The sequence below is a fragment of the Oryzias latipes genome, chromosome 1 (assembly GCF_053564925.1).
Source record: "Oryzias latipes strain Hd-rR chromosome 1, Olatipes_Hd-rR_3.1".
NCBI classification, from domain to species: Eukaryota; Metazoa; Chordata; class Actinopteri; order Beloniformes; family Adrianichthyidae; genus Oryzias; species Oryzias latipes.
In genome coordinates, this window is record NC_136237.1 from 36,410,689 (window position 1) to 36,430,700 (window position 20,012).

Consider the following 20,012-nt stretch of genomic DNA (forward strand, 5'->3'; position numbering starts at 1 on the left):
AGAAGAATTCTGATGTCCATAATAAATGTTCAAATAGTAAAAATAGACTTAATTTTAAAACTAAACCTGGGTAAAAAAGCAATTTTTTGACAATTTCCTCAAGTAAATTTAACTTGACCTTTCTTTGGTTGTCAGCAATTGTCTCCTTGTGGTTTTCAATGGATCTTGTGTAAAATATGAAATATGAGTTTATATGCTGCAGTTCCTCAATTGGCCACAAAAGGTGGGTTTTAGATAAGGCTTTCCATTGACTTCAATGTCAATGCACCATCTGGTGTCAGAAATGGTTCATTGTTTGGTTTTGCTTTTTCATTTAGGGGAACTGTTTGAAGGTTTATCATTATTATTTTTTAAATCAGTTGTTTTACTTTTACGTACTGAAATTTGCACATGTTAAGGGTGAGTATTTGTTTCATTGGCAGGTAGATTGATCCCTGGGTAGACTCAACAATTAAAGCATTTGACTCTGTTAATCATCCTTGTCTTGTTGACAGGCTTTGTGATATATTAGTGTCTCTGAAATCTCACTGTTATGGTTCTCAAACTATCTCAGTTAAAGAAAGCAATGCATTAAAACAGAATAATTTCTTTCTCAGCCACTTACCACTGGCGTGCTACAGGGTTCTATCATTGGACACACTCTTTTCTCCAAATATATCAACAACAGGTGATTCTGTAAACTCATCTCTGTGCTGACAACACAGTTCTTTACTCCATCTGCCCCTCCCTGAACTTAGTGAGAAAACAGCTTCAACATAGTTTTAATGGAATCCACCTTTACCTCTCCAGACTGGGTCTAAAGTTGAATGCAACAAAGACAAAATCATGTGGTTTGGTGAGAAAGGACATCCACCATCAAATACCCCCACTATCTCCATGATTGATCAGACACCTCTAGAACAAGTTACTGAGTACACATATCTTGGAATCTGGCTAGACAATACTTTATCCTTCTTAACCCACATTGGCCATTTGCAGTCGAAGGTTAAATCAACAATTGGCGTTCTCTACAGCATGCGCCTTTACCTTCTCAGCAAGACGAACTTTGGTTCAAACAACTATACTTCCTATTCTTGATCATGGTGATGTTTTCTACACATCAACTTGTAATTATCTGCTACAAAAGTTGGAACCTCTCTTTCACTCTGCTATTTGATTTATGACAAATGCTCCATTTAAAACTCACCACTATGCATCAGTGAATTGGACTTCATTATTCACATGTCAAAAATAAATTGGCTACTGTTAATTTTCAAAACTCTTTCTCCACCTTATCAGAGCCAGCTTTTGCATCCCCCGTGTCCAATACCTGCCCTGCTAAACTTATCTTGTTAATATTCCCACAATCAAACTCTTTTCTTGGTTCCCTGTATTTTAAATCTGCTGGAGCCAGAGACTGGAATGACTTAGAAAAAACTCTCAGATTTGACACTTTTGTTTCACAAGCAGATTTTAAAACCAATCGTAACCCTTGTGCACTTTAGGCACTTTAACGTTGGGAGTTGGGTCATTTAGACCCACTAGACAGTGCTCTGAACCTTTTTTCTTCAATGATTTGTCATCTTCACTGGTGTCCATGGATTACATGAAATCTTTCCACCTTTATCCACCTTTGTCATGGTAAGGAGAACACGTCAATGTAAGGGGGGGGGGTCATCTAAGATAGCACAAGGGTTAATGACCATTTGAAAGATCAATGCTGCTGTCACACAGTGCAATGATTTTAGGATTTTATAGTTTTCAATTGTGTTTTTTTTTCCAATTATAATTATTTATTTCTTGTTCTTGTAACCTCTTTCCTTCCTTTTTAAAAAGTTATTTTCTTTTGCAATAATAATGTTGTTCTTAATCTGTCCTGCCTGGAAAAATAAAGGATAAATAAAAATAAAACTGATTTAAACCTTGGTTTAAATATTTTAGCTTAAAATTTGAGTTTTCAAGATGGGATTCAATGGAGATGGGCTTCTTTCTGCAATCTGGTTTCAGTGGTTAAATTCAATTTGGTATCTCCTGGTTTCCGAACAGATGGTAGGGGCTTGGTCCCATCAATCAAACAGTTTTAGTGAGTGAATTCACAGTGAACAACTTTGATTTCTGCACAGCAGTAACAAAGACTCAACATGAAGAGAACAAATTGTGGTTTTTATTACACTTTGTCTCCAATTGACTGTCTGATTTCTCTGAAGTAATTTCTTATTGGAGATGAAAATAGCAATGAATATATCAGATAGTTGTTTTGTGATGAAAACACTGATCACTACAAAAATCAAGGGGAATTACAGCTAAATTACTTATTGTTCTCTAATGCAACAATTACAGACATTTTCGGTTCACGTAGACATAAATTGGCAGCTGCAGGCCATTGTTTGAGTTTCAGAACAAACTTAAAAAAAAAAAAAGAGACTTGTGGTGTTCGCCTCCACCTTAGCTGGATGAGACTGTTTAAGAGTTTTGATAGATTGAATCTAAAAAAGGAAGATGGAAGACAGGTGAAGATCTCCTTTACAGCCCCTCAGTCACATTTTTCCTTCCTATATCCCATCCACACACCTCCCAGCATACAGGATCACCTCAGTACTTGTTTTCTTTGCAGGCTCAATAAATCGTAGGGTATAAAATCTGTCCCCTCCCATCCAGACTATGCCCAAGTTGTGCCAGAAGCCATTTGATTTCCAGCCTTGTGCACACATGCATCAACAGTTTATAGGGGGCTTAATTAAGAGTTGTAAAAGTGACTTACACCAATTGTTTGGAACACAGGAACCTTCATCATTTCAATAATTCTGAAGTTTTGATCCTTTCTTCTTTTTGCAGCAGATCGTTGCCGCTATGGAAAAAAGTATCGTTTGAACTATAAGACTGAGGTCTTCTAAAAGACTACTGACCTTTTTTTCTTTTTTAACACAGGTACTGTTAGCATACATTATTGTTTTTTATTTATTTATTTATTTTTAATACAGTGGTACATATGATCCGTGGTTATGCTCTGGTTATGCTCTAAAAATAAAATGAAATAAAAAAATGTTCTCAATTATTATAAACATTTTAAGGCTCAGTACACACATTTCTTAGACATTTTTTACACAGCTCTCTGTACAGCAGACACGCTACGGGAACTTTGACAACGCTCTACAGCCAATCAAGACGGAAAACACAATATGTTGATAAAAAAAATAAATCAGCAAAACCGGGAAAGGTGAACAGCAATATAGCGAGAGAACAGTATCAATCATAGTATTGATCGATACCAAGGTGAAGTATTGAGTGATTAGATTGATACTCATCACTCCAGTCTCGCGAGAGCCCAGGGAACCCGAGTCTATCTGGCGGTCATCCGCGATTCATAGAACTGTACATGACATTTGTTTTCTCTTCTTCTAGTTTAGCAGCTTTTGAGTTTCACATCCAGTCACAGCCCCTCCAGGTTGGTAGTGATCCAGATGTTTCTTTCTAGAATAAAACATTCCAAAAATGTGAACAAAATATCCAAGCTAACTCAGATATTGAGAATAAAATAGATTTATCTCAAGTTCCATTATGAACTTTGCTCAGTAAAACTTTGTCAGGTCAAAAAAATCTCACTGCAAAGTCAAGGTGTTGAAAATGTGTGGCCTCAGGGACTAAACCTGAGGAGAAGCAAACGACAGCCATTCAAAAAAAAAAAAAAAAACGCCTGCACACCCTAACAAATTAGTTTTTTAAATCATTTTTAGTACGACTTAAAGAGAGGAAAATTACATTAATAAGGCCATTAAGTTAAATGTGGTCATTAACCTGTCCTGGAGTATAGATTATTAAGATTTATTGATCTGTTCCTCCAATCTGAGAAACGGATTTACAACATATTTTTGCTTTAGAAACTGATAAATTTTCTTTGTAAAATATACACAATTGAAAATATAACATTTGTTTACTTTTTCCAGCTGCAATGCTAATTTTTTTCCAGCATTTTGTTCAAACTCTGATATGCAGCTGTACTGGTTGCCATAGGAAACAACAAGCATGGAGAAGTGGAGAATCTGATAAATGCAGAGAGAACTTGAACCTTTTTATCCACTTCAACTTCCTGCAGCTTCAAGCCAAACTTCTAATATCTCATTTAGCATGCAGGCATCAGCAGCGGTGTGATGCAGCAGCGTGATGCAGCCGGGCGTGTGCAGGCTGAAAATAGCTGCTCCACACATCCTGTCACTAATTGGTTGGTTAAAAAATGTTTTCTGGAGGATTGTGTCTCTGCCTCCTGTCGTCTCTGTTTCGCACTGCGGGCTTTTTTGGAGCGAGCGCTCAGGAAGCCTATGATTATGATCTGAGCCTCTCCTGTCTGCAGCGTCTGTGGACTTAGTGGCAGCCCCGAAAGCAAACAAGTGGTTGGTGTGAGTGTGCAACAGAACTCTGCCAGCTCTGTCAGCTGTTTTAGAAGCAGCTCCGCTGCACCTGCACATTGTGTTTTAATTGATTTCCAGCTTTGACAGCTGCCGTGGAGCCATCATTTATCTTTTGTTCCATTTCATATTTTTTTCCAGAGTTGGAATGCACTTACATCAGGCTTTAAATAGTTGGAGAGCAACAACCACTGAATATTACCCCCCACACACGTGCATAGAAAAGAGGTTGCCCAGCACAAAGCTGGACGTTCTCGTTTCTGCTGAGAAAGCCTATTTAGGCCCAGTTTCATCATCACCCCTTTGCTAGTTTCTTCAGAAAAGAAGCAAGACTTAGCAGTTAAAGTTTGATGAAAAACCTGACTTGTAACATATCTTTTTGTCCATAAGGGAATGCATCAGAAGGGAGCTTGTGGCCTGCCCTCTACAGTTTCTATGTCACAAATACAATCTTTTTTTGATTTCAGATAATCGTTTCATTGCATTTTTCATTTATTCCTGTTTCACAACAACTCAAACAAAGAAGTACTCCGAAATGCAACTTTAAGCTTATTTTTCATATTTTCTCAATTATCAGGAAAAATTCCACAAGAATGTGTTAAAAACACCAAAGACACAATTTTATTGAAGTGGGTCTTTTAAAAAAACAGAGATGAAAGAATGAAATACAGTAAAGACTTAGCACGCTCTCCTTCACCCTGAGTTTTTACTTTATCACACTTAAAGAAAACAAAAAACCTTTTTGTTTTTATTGTTTTTATTTCAGTGCCTTGATGTTTATTGAGACATACCAATAATGCAACATACACCCAGTAGAGGGCGCTGTAAAAGTTGTGTCTGTATTGGCAGCTTCGCTTGTTTTACAGATACCCATCTTATTTGTGGCTGATTACTCTTGTGATTTCAGTTTTTAACTCACTGAATGTACCCGATCCAAGTAACCAACAGAAAGTGGTGCAGAGTGGTTGAATATAAGCAATTTGGTAAATGTTGAGGACCAGGAGTAGCCCTACATAAGCCTTGAAAAAAGAGATAAACCAAGTGTATAAAGGGACTTACTGGTTTGCATTTTTGTAGTTTTCCCCATAAACTAAAATCTGTATCTAAATTTAAAGTACTAAATGTTGAAGTTCTTCAAATGGTAGTTGGAGGCTGGTTTGAGAAGGGTACAATTTCCTACTTAATTCTAGATTAAGTATACATATATGTATACTGCCAGGTTTAAAAAAAAACAGTATTTAATGCTTTATTTTGTAATCATGACAATTGAACATTTATTTTTAATTTTCTTTCTTGGTTCATACAAGCTTTTTGTGTAATTGACTGATTGGTGGACCCAAAGAAATGTTTTACTTTGGACCATTTAATCAGCCATACTTGGTACTTTGTTAGATTTCAAACTACAGTCAAGTTGGGGTTCATTCCTGGTCTTCAGAACCCTGAAGATAACATCAGTGATTGTCAGTTTAGTTAATCGTACCTCTGTAGTTTTTCCGTGTTGTCATCTTTGCTCTACAATGGCCTGATATGAAGTAACAGAAAATCTGCTGTTCTGATACTGGCCAAATCTCCAGTTTGACTACAGTTTCAATCTTAGATAGAGATGGTGATGAGGTTCATAAAGCTTCACTTTAACCCTTGTGCTGCCTTAGATGACCCCACCTTTGCATTGACGTGTTCTCCCTACCATGACAAAGGTGGATAAAGGTGGAAAGATTTCATGTAATCCATGGACACCAGTGAGGATCACAAATCATTGAAGAAAAAAGGTTTAGCGCACTGTCTAGTGGGTCTAGATGACCCAACTCCCAATGTTAAAGTGCCTAGGATAGCACAAGGGTTAAGCACCTTTTTGTCATGTGTCATGAATGATACTGTAACCACAGAAGATAAAAAAAGCTTCAGAACCAGACTAAGTATGCAATTTGTCCCAACAGTCAATGTGCAGTGACGTATTAGACTGAGCAGCAGCTTCCAGGCTTGTTATAATGAGCATTAGCTGCAGCAAAGCTAGTTTAGGGCGAGCTGTCTTTACTTAATTTGACCCCATTTCCAGTTAAAACATAAATGTTCCACCAGGACTGTTAAAGAATCTGAGCTATTGGAGAAGATCCTCATGTCTTCTTAGTCACTCCATTCTCTGTAAACATGCCCAACATGCAAATCCTTTGAGAAACTGACACCGGAAATACTTGATTTCTTCATCATTTTAGCAGCAGAGCACATTTTAGGTGTTTCTAGAAAAAAAAACAAGCATACAAAGACAAATGTTTTCTATTTTTTTTTTTTTTTCAAATTCTGTATCAAATAATGTTGAGTTAAGGCTAATCAGACAAACCCATATATTTGGTAGTTCATATACTGATAGGTCATGATAGGGCCTAAACTGCAACAAATGTACCAAAATCTTCTTTAACTTTAACTAGTGTACATTTATGACATATTTTATATGTCAACCTGAATTTTCCCTGTAAGATACCCCACATTGTGCTGTGTTCAAGGCAAAAATAAATCCACAAATGCATGACTTTAAAGCTCCAGCTGCGACTGACTCCACTGTCGCCTCTCCAAGCTACTCTGCCGCTGCGTGGCAGTTGGCTGGACGAGTGCTTGATTTATTAAAGTGACTTGGAAACTGTGAAGCCTACATTGTGACAGCTCAGAGGTTTTAAAATTTAAGATGTCATTGAGCTGATGAATGGAGAGCAGGGAGGCTGTAGCTGCCCACTGGATTCGTATTTCACTGTCCAAAGTGATGAGTGCCTCTCGCCCAACACACCAGCTCATAGCCTACCGAAGGGAATCCTCAGAGATCAAAAGTATATTTTTTCAAGCTTAGGCATGTGGGAGCCTTTAATTGGACCTGAATCAATATTTAGATGCATAGTTGTGAATGTTAGAGAGTTATGAGGTGGAAGATTGATGTTCTGACAGAAGAGGAACACAAACCTACATGAGAAAATTAAAGGATTACAGTTTGATCAATTTTTAAACCAGTGATCTGAAGGCGTCAAAGATGGAAAATAAACAAAAACAAAAAAACTCAAAAGAAAAAGAAAAAATCATGTGAGAAGGGCACTATTGGTACGGGGCAGGGGGGGTTGACGGGTCGGGGTCTCCGCTGAGGCCATCGGCGGTTTCCCCGGCCGGTTGGCTGCCTCGGTCCCGTCGAGGCCTGACCAGAGCTCTTCTAGGGCCGGCGTTTGGGGGTGGGGGCCTGGGCTTGCTCCGGGGGGGGGCGGCGCTTTCTGGCTCCTCTCTCTCTGTGTGGGGGTGGTGGTGCTGGGCCTGGGGTGTCTGCGCCTCCGGGGGTGGGGCCCCGGGGCTGGGTGGGCCTGGCCCCCTTGCTGGGGGGGGGGGGGGCGGGGGACAGCTGTTTGAACACCGGGGGACAGTCTATCATCTGTCCCCAACTTACCCCCTTCCTCATATAACCTCATAATAGGGTAAGGGGGTGGGGGGCTTAGCCTGCGATGAGCCTTGGGGGGGGGGGTTTACTAGGCAGTGGCCCCCCTCCTGTGGTTGCCGTATGGAGTGGGCCCCCCCTCTTTCGGTTTTATTTGCACCTTAGACATGTAGGGCCCTTGGTAGGGGGGGTGCTTGGACATCACTGCCAGCAAGCAGTGGATGTCCTCCTAGCACCCTACCCGCCAATTTTAACCGCACCTTAGACATTTAGGGCCCCTTGGTGGGGAGGGTGAGGGGACGTCACTGTGAGTAATCAGGAGATGTCCCCTTAGTGCCCTACCCGCCAATTTTAACCGCACCCCCCTTAGTACACACACCCCTCCCCCCTCAATATATACATCCCAACATAAACACACACACATGCACACACACACCCTTTCAAACACACATACACGCACACACATTTTGCAAGGAAGGTGGGACCTGGGTCCGTCTGTCCCCTGCCTCTTCCCTGGTGGGGGGTACGGGCCCCTTTGCAGCGGCGGCCGTGTCCCCGGGGTGCCGGCTTCCTGGGCCCGGCGGTGCTCTCTCCGCGCGGTGGGGGGGTTCACATTACATCTGAGCCGGGGGTGTCTGGTCCCTGGGGGGTGGGTTCTGGTCCTTGCTCCTGAGTGTTGGGCCCCGCCAAATTTCCAACTGTGGCCGAGCCTGGTCGGGCCATATTTACAACACCCCTTGTGGGCCCTCTTTTTTCCCCGGGGTTCCCCCCTCCTGGGCGGGGGCGGCGGGCCCCTGCCTCGCTCCTCCCTGGACCAACCGTGGGCCGGGCGGGTGGCTGCCTGGAGTGCGGAGCGGGTCTCCCTTGGGGGGTCCTGGCTCGTACCTGGGGTTGGGGCGGGGGGATGCCCGGAACTCCTCGGTGGTGGTGGGGTGCTCGTTTGGGGCTGTGGGCGTCCTTCTCCGGTGGGGCCCTGCGTTGGGTTCTCCCGGCGCAGCGGGGGGGCTGCTCTCCTGGTTGGGCTGGGGCGGCGCTCTCTCTCCCTCCGTGCGTCCCTGGCCTCTGGGGGCCTTGCGGCGGCCCTGCTGGCCCTGGCCTCGTTGGCGGTCTTGGTCGCCCGGGCGGCGGTTGTTCCCTGCCGGTTCCCGTGTGGTGTTGGGGGGATTCCGGCTGCCGCTGCTGCTGCGGTGGGGGTCTTGGGGTGGGGATGGCTGGGCACTCTCCCTCCTTCTTTTCACGTTCCACCATCCATTTTAGAAGAACATAAACACTCACCTGAGCACTGGTGTTAACTCACCTTTGCACTAACAGTTTGCATGACTGAAATATTTCACACTAGTTGGTTTTAAGGCATAAGTATGCGTGTGAACACTATCTGTTTTGTGTACATGTCGACAGGTGGACATTTTTGCAGCTAGCAGGTGTGTTTATAACATTTGAGTGTGTTTGTGAACAGGCTCCGCCCCTTTTTTTTTTTTTTTTTTTTTTTTTTTTTCTACATTTGAACCTTACCATAATGATTAAGAACCAGTAAACTTGTTGCTTTATGCTGCTTCATGGTCTTATCTCCATTCCCCTGCTATTATCACCCCCTACCCCCCCTCTCTCTAACGTCCCTCTCTCTTCTTCCCCTCTTTCCTTTTCCGTCCGGTCCAACACCAAAGATTTTCAGACATGATTGAAATTAATAAAGTTTGGCCTCAATTACAAAAGGGGTTTATTCAGACATACCTTTGGTTTGTCTGAAGATTAATAAACCCTCTTGTTAAAGTAAAATATGTCCAACACAAGAGGCCCTCAGCTCTCATCTGTCTGCCCAGCTGTTGGACAGGACAAGTTAAAAAAAAAAAAAAAAAAAAGACAGCTGTGAATCATGATGAACCTGGAACTGGAGTAACTGACAAAGGGAGACTCAATCAAAAACAACATAAAACCTAACTAAACCACATAATCCTCACAACAATTGATCTTAGAGTACAACCTCAAGATCCGAACAGTTCTGATGTCACAACAACATGGTTCATGATTAGCCAGTCTTTCCTGTGAACTTTTTCAAAAAGAAAAGTATGAAAACTAATTTAAAAGAAAAAAAAAACTGTGTCTGCCCTCTGAACTGGAGCAGATAGTTGACTCCAGCAGAAAGTTGGCTGATAGCTGACAACTCTGACCTGCATTTGAGTTTTTGAATTCTGGAAAGCTGCAGACTTTCACAGAATTTGGTTTGGAACGAATGGAACGATGACTTTGTTGTGACGTGTGAGGAGTGGCATTTTGAATTCTGTTTAGGTTTTAGCAGACAGCCAGGCCTGGCACCAGAGGGCAGGTCATCCCCAAATCAGGCCCCCCAGGACAGACGGCGGTAGCATATTGTTTCAGTTTCACAATCTTTATTATTATACCGTAAAGCTACTAATAACAGACATTAGAACATGTCAACAAAAAAAAAAAAGTGTGCACGGAATGCCCAAGTGTGGCCAGTTAACCAAAATCCCAAAAGACTCTAGTTATATGAATATACATTCATATTTAGTTTTCAACTGAAAATAAACAAACAACCAAAAAAAACAAAAACACAATCAGTTCAATGCAGTGCATCTGCTGTCCATCCTCCAAAAATGTTCATACGTCCGGTTCCAAGAAGTTCAGTGCAAGCAAAGTTCATAGCGTAAATCCATTACATCCACATATGGGGGTGTAGATGTAAATCCCTCCTACCAGTTCAATGTTGCCACAATGTCAGCTTGGGATGACCTGAAATCAAGGCCAAACAGCATCCATCCTCTGTGGAACCTGGCCAGTTCCCACATTATATCTTCGCATAGCGCTTCTCGTCACCCGCCTGCGTCTCATGCATGCAGTGACAGCTCTCTTTGTCTAACTTCCGTCAACAGAACTGATTGCGCATGCCCTTTATAAAGCCTATGGCCCACGATAATCGTACAAAGTCTAGCGAGAGCTTTACATCTTTACATCATTGCAGTGGATGGGGTGAAGCTGCAAAGCATGTCAGGGTTACACAAGCACTAATGAAACTGCTTCAGCCTCAGCAAGGCAAGTGCAGGCAAGCAAAGTGGTGACAAGCATATCAGTTCCACCTTCTCTGCTCTGTTGTTTCAGGGTGTTCACCGCTGTGCGTCAGCAGCCGCACTTGCATTCATTTGGATCCAGATGACCTTGGAGTTGATAAACCCAAGCAAGTGGGCCTCAAAAATTATTAATTGCGGCATTTCCCTGGAAATAGATACAGATTCTTTTATTAATTTTCCCCAAATAGTTCTTCTTTTGAATGTTGAGTAAAACGTGTTGCTCCATACTGTTTCCCATGCTTACAATACATCTCAATTGTATTTAAATTCAGTGATGTTTCTGGAAATCTCTTTTTTTCTGTCTTTCTTTTCAATCAACATTTAGGGTGTGAAAAAGGTTTGAGTTTCTGTTGTGTGAGAGTTTAAATAAATGTATTTAAAAATATTACAAAAAAAGTACAACTTTGCCCCCTTCAACATAAACAACCGCCACCCCAGCTAAACTGGATCTGTAAACTGCCAGTGAAGAGTAGATACAAAAACTATTTCAAGATTGCTTACAGTAAAACTGGATTCCAACACAGAAAGTTGATGACAGAAAGTTAAATCCAGAGTCCAAATATGTAGCTTCAGTACACTTGTGGCTTACATATAAAGATAAATTAAATGTGCCAACAAATGTGAGTTTGAAAGGATTAAACGTTGAAATGTCATGTGCGTCATGTAATCAACATAAATATTTACATAAAAGCATTCTTCTTTCTCCCATTTTTCGCTCGAGAGCCTATCTCACCTGGACCAATTCTCCAGAAAAAGCTTGGTGTGAAAATGGTTTTATCGACTGAAAAATACTCCTGCTGACAAAGATAGACGTTCAACTGCAAAAAGATTTGCTGTAACAAAAGGTACACAGCAGGAGCATTAGCCTCTGTTTGGTCCACAGTCTCACCTTGCTGCAAGGAAATAACAAAGCACAGAGGCAGCAACTCGTAAAAGAGCCGCTTGTACTCCATAAATCAATACAGTGTTGGGGAAAAAGCACAGGGGTTATTAATTGCTTGCCCGAGCACCAGTAAATGTAATTAGTGCATTGAAATTGGGCCACTGGCTCCATGCTGCACACCTGCAGAGCTATACATCACTGGCTGGATTCATCGAAGGTTACTTGGGTTTAGTGTCCACTGTTTAATTTTAGATTTGACTTAGTTTTGCGTATCTCGGTCCTGTGGAGTCTTTCGTTTTAACCTACCTCTGAATGAGTTTCTATGTGTGTGTGATTGGCCGCTTGTTGAATAGGATAGCAGTTTAGTTCGGAGGGCCGATTTCCTGGAGTCACTAATTCTGCTTTAATGATTGTTGCCAAATTTGAAATGTGCTTGCATTAGTAGAAAGCTTAAACAATGAAATGCTGAATAGATCATTTTAAGAACCAAATTGCCCCAAACTTCCCAGATTTTAACCATTGCTGCTTTCAATAGAATATATTTTTCCATTTAACAGCAGGGATCTTTGATTCAGATTCATATTTTCTACTTTTTCATACCCTTCACACTCAGAGAATATCTACTTCTGAGTAAATGGGCTGTTTCAACTCAAACTTGTGTTTCTGCATTCAAAGTCACAGCTGATTGTGTGATTGTCTTGCTCTCCACTTTGAACTCTTATCCTCCAGTCAAGCTTTCTTTGTAAGACTTCTACTCTTTTGATTCTCACTTCTCACTGTTGTATATCTCAGATAAAACTCTGCCAAAAAAGGCCTATCTAGCAGAATCTCAGATTCACAGTATGATGCAGATGACACATTGTTCTTCTTGCTGCACTAGTTTTGATCACTGAAGAAATGGCTTTAACCTAAAAACGCCTTATAGGTTTTATTTAGGAAGGACAGACTTACATAAGGCAACCTGAACCACGCAGATATATTTTTTATTTTTATTTTTTTAATCAAGCATGACTTCTTGGGATTGTCCATTCTCTGTTTTGTGCTAAAGTACCATTAATCCAAGTGTTTCAAGGTCAGCTTGCAGGGATTGATTCCAATACAGTTCAGTGTAATCTGGCACAGTAAATTTCTGAAGGGATTTCTGAGCATGCCAGGGTGGGATTCTCCGTTATTGTGAGTAATTTCTCAGTTTATAATTTTGCCCAAAGTAAAATTGTACATGGCATCAAAAGACTTTGATTGAGTCATTTATATTTAATGTATGTGGGCCCTAAATGTTACATGTCTACAGATTGAGCAATTTACTGCTGCTTTTAGGATATAGTTTAAGGTTTTACCATTTTTTTTTATGTTCTGAAGATTTGGTGCCAAGATACCTTTTAGATTGTTGATGGCCTCACACCTCTGCCAGAAAACGGAGCCCAACCAACCAGCTGCTCCTTGCAGTCTGTAGGTCCATATTCCATCAGGATCGACAGAGCCACAGTCCCTACAAGCTGTGAAAAACCCTTTTCTTTAATATAAAATAAAATAAAAAAATATGTATTCAAATACATTTCTTTTTGAGATATTACACTCCAATTACACATGATATCCTGGTTGGATGATAGTGTGATTTGTAGCGAGAGCAGGGAACAGGTGGAGGAGAAGCTTGAGAGGTGGAGGTTTGCGCTGGAAAGGAGAGGAATGAAGGTTGGCCACAGCAATACAGAGTACGTGCATTTGACAGGGACCCAAGTGGACGAGTCAGGAAACACAACCAGAAGTAATCCATATATAAGGCGCTCCTGATTATAGGGCCCACTGTCTTTTTCTGAAAAGAAAATAAAGGCTATTTAAGTGCCACTTGTGGTGCTGAAAATATGGCTGTGCATAGACACAGTCAGTGACTTCTTAACTTACAAGAAAACACCTTTTGCTAAAGAGAAGTCATACAAGCCAAAGAAAAATGGGAGGAACTCAGCTTTCCTTCTGTCCTTAATCTAGATTGCCTATCTTTGTATGACATTTTGCTTTAATCTCATCACTTTCAGACCAACACCCTCAGTTCTGACCACTTTCGCGAACATCAGATCCAGAGGGATTCCAATCCGATTCAATGATCCAACAAACACTCACAGATCATGCATCTTCTGCTCTGTTCTCCCTGCAGTTGTACAGCTCACTAGACTTTGGAAGGAAGTGGCAGCTCATCCACGAACAAGTCACCCCAAACAGGTTTTACTGGTGAGTCGCCTCTTTTCACATCTTTACTGGAGAGCAGATAGAGCTCCTGTCGTGGGGCACTGCTTAGAAAGTCATGTCTGTGTCTCTGATGGGCCCTGCCTCTGAGCAGCGATGCCGCTGAAATCTTGGACATATCATTCCACAATCAAAAACTTCTTCACTTTGCATGCAAGCCTCTGAGGGCACACTCCACTCCACTGCACCCTCCTGCTCATATCAGGCACATAAATACTTTTTTTTTTTTTACATCAGCAGTTGGGTAGGGAGGGGGGAGTTTCTGATTGCATGCAAACTTGGAAGAGTCATGACTAATAATGGATCCGGGACGTTGCTGTCGCTTCTCATCCACTCACCTCTACAGCTCACTCCCCGGTAGTGTACTCCCTCTGTAGAAAGTGCAAACTCATCACAAATATAGGGCGGGATCTCTTTTCCAGCTCACTGCTCCCCCTCAGTAGGGTGATGGGGGGTGGGAGGGTACTTGGGATTGCCGTGGGCCATAATCCTCCTGCCGTGCATGAATCTGGAGCTCCTTCCAAGCGATTCTGTAGTAACCTGAAACAGTGCACACAACCCTTTGCTGTCCTTGCCCCTCGTGAGCAAAGCCGTTTAAAGGACAGCAGCACTGCAACCACCTCCAGGCAAGAGTGCAGTTGGCCGTGTCCATGCAGCAACTTCATCATCCTGAAGGGATTTGAACCACTGCCACAACGGGAGTAAGAGCTAATCCAACAGCATCAAAATAACCAACGAAGCCAGGTCCTGTCTAGAGATGCAAATAAAGGATGAACAGAAGAACGAAAGCAAGAACATTTAGGGTACACAAGGGGCACTGTGGTTTTTGGTTACAGTAAAAATGAACATGTAAAAGGAAGTTTTAACCATTTTTTGCTTTAAATGTGATTAAATAGTTTCCATGCAAAGACAACCAAGCATTGACAGCATTTGTTTTTCTGTAAAATGATCTTCCTCAACACCTTAGAGGTGCTTAGACCGTTGCAGACTTTAAAGACCTGTTCCGATAAAAACTGTGTTTCTGGCACTTTGACATTAGGGGTGGGCATATCGATCTGAGTATTGATAGTATTTATACCAAGGTGAAGTTTTGAGATTGATATTTTTGTCACATTATGTCTTTAATTTTTACAGTAACGAGCTTAAATTTACTTATGGAGTTCCTCCGAGCGTGGTGTCTGTACAGTGTTGCCACATTGGGCAAAGAAAGAATGCTCAATTTGAGCAAAAACCTGTCTAATTTGAACAGAAAACTGCCCAATCTGGCCCCCCACTCTGTTTGTGCAAACAGTGCACACACAACCCCGTGTTGCTGGGCCCCCCCCTCACCTACTTCATCGGAGAGTGGACAAAGTAATTGAAGAGCCACATATTTGCACGTAATGGCAGGATTTTTTATTTTTTTTTGCGTGTCCTGTCCAAAATCTAAAAAACAGATGAGAGCTGAAGGTCTCATTTGTTGAACATATTTTACTGTTACAACAGGGTTTATGAATCTATTGAAACACAAGGTGCATAGTTGAATAAACTCCTTTCGTAATTTACATTAAACTTTATGTATATTATTTCTATATATAACCGATTTTTGCTGGACCGGACGGAAAAGTAGAGGAGGGAAGATGAGAGGGAGATGTTGGGGGGGATTATAGAAAGGGGTGGTTAAATCGTAAACCATCATAAAGCAACAAGTTGCTGGAAGATCACAATCAGTACTGTCAAGTGTAGTGTAGAACAAATCTAAAAGGGGCGGGGCCTGTTCATACACACAGTCATGTTACAAACACACCTGTTTGCTCCAAATATCTTCACATATAAACATGTCAAAATGTACATGATATAACTACCATTCACACACACATACTTATGCATTCAACTTACTAGTGTGAAACATTTCCTTCAGTAGCGCAAACTATTTGTGCAAAGGTGAGATAGCACCTGTGTTTGAGTGAGTGTCTATGTTCTCCTGGGGTGGATGCGGGAATGTAAAAAAAAAAGAGGAAGAGTGCCCAGTCATCCCCACAGGAAACTCCCACAGAGAGATCAGTGGTATCCAGGACACCCAAGTCACGCATGGTAAAGCCGGAAAACCACCTGCCAGGCAATCATGTCTGCCACCCAGGCCAGGGCCAGCAGGACCACCACAATGCCAGTGAGCAAGGAGGCACAGGTGAACAGAGTGCAAGCTCCAGTTCAATCAGAAGAGAAAAGCACCCCCTGATGAACAGCCCACCACCCAGGGGTTCTGAGCAACCCCCCACCCCAACCCCAGGCACGAGCCAGGGTCCTCCAAGGGAGATCCGCCACGCTTCAAACAGCCACCCACCCAGCCAGCCCACGGGAGTTCCAGAAGAGAAAAAGGAAGGGGCCTCCCAATCTTTCCCTGGAGGATGCACAAGAGAAGTGGGGGTCCCCAAGGGGTGTTATAAACATGGCCCCACCAGGCTCACCTATTGTTGGAATTTTGGAGAAGGCCAGTGCTCAAAGACCAGAACCCGCGCCACAGCGACACGGATACCCCATGATCCCTGGCTCATGGTCCTGCCAGTCAACTCAGGGATCATTTTCCCTGCGTGGAGAGAGGGCTGCTGGGCCCAGGAAGCCGGCACCCAAGGGACACGGCAGAGGGCTCCCTCCAGAGGGCAAACAAAAAAAACACTGTTGGAAAAGACTGTAGGTAAAAGCTACTATAGCAAGCAATGCCCCTTCTCTGCTCCATTCTGACGCATCCACTTGTGGAGAACTAAATCCAAGTACGTCTTTGTTTCCTCGTCTGAGCTGGCTCAAAACTGGCTGGATAGCTCCAATATTGCTACCATTTTTGTTGCACAGGTGATGTTAGGTTGGATGTGTGAGGGACTGGAGAGTGAAGAGATGAATTGTGTGGAAGAAGTTTCTCCGTGCTCATAGTCCAACCTACGAATCAGAAGAACATTTCAAATGAGCTAATGCCGCTCAGACATTGTATCCTAGAAAACAATAGGTGTAGGTGTTTTGATTAGGACTAAAAACAGCATAATCACAATTCAAAACAACTGTGAATTCTTTGAAAATAGATTTAAAAAAATGATCAGATGAGACTTGAGCACAAAGCGTTACCAGCTTATAAAACCAAAAAAGTTCAAGACTGTTTTTATGTAATCTTTTTTTCTAACTACATCTTTGTAATGTGGTGTTTTTAATTATATAGCAACTTTAGGATTATTGTTTGTTATGCAGCACTGCATGTCACTGTGAGGGATTATACACGTGCTGTAGAAATTTAAACTGAACTATTTTTTTTTTCTGGATGGCAGATATCTAATACATTCCTGAGTGGAAACAAGATCACGTCCACCTTGAGGCTGGTTAAAATTGAAAGTAGCGTCTATCATGTCGATGACTAATCACTCAGGCAGGCCCTTGCTACAAAAATCCAGCCTGTCCCTGTTCACTTCAATGTAAATCAATTCAACTTCAAGACAGAAAAAGAACTAAACCCTTTTTGCTTCAGATGTAACATCCAAAAGATTCATGCTCAGAGTGATTTTAGTTTTCCTTGACAATTTTAGTTGAAAAGTATGATCAAAAATGCTCTAAAATTGGGGTGCAGCTGTTTGACATAAGCAGGAGAGCTCCAAAGCAGCTGTGGTGGGCATTTCCCAACTATTGATAGATGTGTTTGACTCACAAAATATGTCATCTGTGGGTCATGTGACCACATGCTTCATCTCTCACTTTTAATGTCTGAGGCTAAAAAATAAAAGCCAGCTAATTGGATTTAACCAGATCTGAAGCAAAAAAACAAACAAACTGAAATATGAATTACTTAAAAAATAACACTTGCATTTTGTAAAACTCATGATTTTATTATGTGAATAAGTTCAGTTTGAAATACAGAAGGGAACAACATCCAACCACATTAATATATCTATGTAGAACTTCAAAGCCATTTCCAAAGATTTCCCTTTGATTGGTCTGCAAAAAAAACTACATTTCAATTCAAGTCAATAAATAATGAGTAATTGAATTCTTTATTTCAAACACAAATGAAAATAAACACAAGAGTTTAAAAAAGACAGATAAAACAAATGAACTTCATGGGAAAAGTCTCCCCCATTTGATGTAAAAAGCGGTTACAACACAAAGGAAGATTGACTGGATTTTAGGAGGATGAGTCTTTAAGAAGAAAGACCCAGAGATGCCAAACAGACCAAACACACGAGAGACTTCTAGGTCAATGTCATTTAAACGTGAAATGACAATGAAGATATTTGGTCACAATTGATAAAACTACATATCAAAGCACAGCGGTGATAGAACGATGATCTGAACTTGTTAGAGCCACAGGATTGGGACATGTGGCAGATTTTAAGCAGGATTTTAATTTCTGTGTACACCAAAGGGTTGTGAAATGACTGCTCGACTGTTATATAGGATACAAGAAATAGTCTCTACATTTGTGCACATTAATATCAATTTTTTTTTCCACCATCCAAAACCATGCTTCTTGGTTAATTGGGAACTGTAAATTGTCCATAGGTGTTAGAGTGAGAGTGAATGGGTGTGTGATTGTGGACATTCTACCCTGCAACAGATTGGCGACTTGTCCAGGGTGTCCTGCCTTCGCCCACAAGTGGCCGGGATAGGCTCCGGCAGCCCTGTGACCCCGAAAGGCACTAAACGGAATAGAAAATGAAAAAAAAAAGAGTGAATAATATCAAAATATGAGCCTCTAAAATTACTTGATAATATTTTCCAGATTTCTGGAGCATTTGGGGCTGACAACTCGACAAGAGCGTTTTAAATGGCTAAACCAGGGCGGTTCAGATCAATCAACTCACCTGTTCAGCGTCCTATTTAATTCCAGGCGTACGTGTTCATTCCTTCTCCTTCTTTACCGCAGCGTTGGGTTTGTCAACACACCCTCCTCCCCGGCTTCCACCTGTGAGCTCCGTTGGGTAGTTTCTTTCCCCAAATTTTCTATGGAGGTATCGTCTCAAGTAATTGAACAGAGTTTTATGCCAAACTAAAATAATGTGAAATTAAATTTTCTTTACTGCATGAGTTGTCTGACTGAAGTGTAGTTATAATTCTCTGGGGAATTATTGAAAAAAAATATGTGGGACAATTTATCCTGGATGTTTCCTGCAGGTTAACACTATTTTCACAATAACACGCTTATCTTTCAGCTAAACTGTCAGGCTTTGCATTTCTTCAATTTATTCTCATTGTTTTTTCCATCAATTCTCTAAAGGTCTGTTGCAGGCCTGGACAAGGAGCCAGATCTGGTGCACATGGAGGCTCACACTCCAGATGGAAGTAAGTAATTCCCGTAAACATACACAAGTCACAAACAGGTGTGTGCTGTAAGTAACGGTACCCATAGATCACACCTCTAATGTTGCTTTTCTTCTCCTCTTTTTGAACTGATTATTATCTTTATAAGTGAATACAAAAGGGTTTTATACAAATTCACACCTTGTGTGTCAGAAGACAGAAAAATAAGTGCATCACAAGAGACCTTGGACAGGACAAGTTAAAAAAAGAAGAAGCAGAAAACATCTCACAGCACAAAAGGGGAATGTAGGGGGGGGCATCATAGTCCCTATTAAACACAGAATCCCCGTCCGTTAAGTTTACCAAGCACAGCTCCTTCATCCTCTCTGTATCTGTCTGTTGCAGATGTGCAGTACATCACGTGCAGAGCTCAGATGTGCACGGAGGCTAACAGGAACTATCCTTTCCCTGGGTTCATTGACATCAGCTCCCTAATAGTTCAAGATGACTACATCTTCATACAGGTGGGGCTCTACACACACAGCCCTTCACTGCCTGCGACATGACAGGTGATTCTGATGAAGTGTGCGGGATTGGCTTTAAGATTATTTTTAAATCAATTAAGTTTAAATACAACTAAACAGTACTTGTATGATTCCTAAGAGAAAAGAATATAAGGCAATGACCATGTGCCTGCAACTACTGTGTAAATTCTGCCACTAGTGCCGTAACTCCACTTTTGACCACAAAACCAAGCT

The 20,012-nt window shown here is 41.6% G+C and overlaps 1 protein-coding gene across 1 annotated transcript in view; it reads left to right on the forward strand.

Moving 5' to 3' along the window:
• Positions 1–20,012, forward strand: part of sorcs3a (sortilin related VPS10 domain containing receptor 3a) — a 260,608-nt gene that overhangs the window by 176,511 nt on the left and 64,085 nt on the right. Inside the window, exons 5-7 of the mRNA XM_023954909.2 lie at positions 13,910–13,983; positions 19,232–19,296; positions 19,660–19,778. Coding sequence (XP_023810677.1) covers positions 13,910–13,983; positions 19,232–19,296; positions 19,660–19,778 — 258 coding nt within the window. The remainder of the gene's footprint in view (positions 1–13,909; positions 13,984–19,231; positions 19,297–19,659; positions 19,779–20,012) is intronic.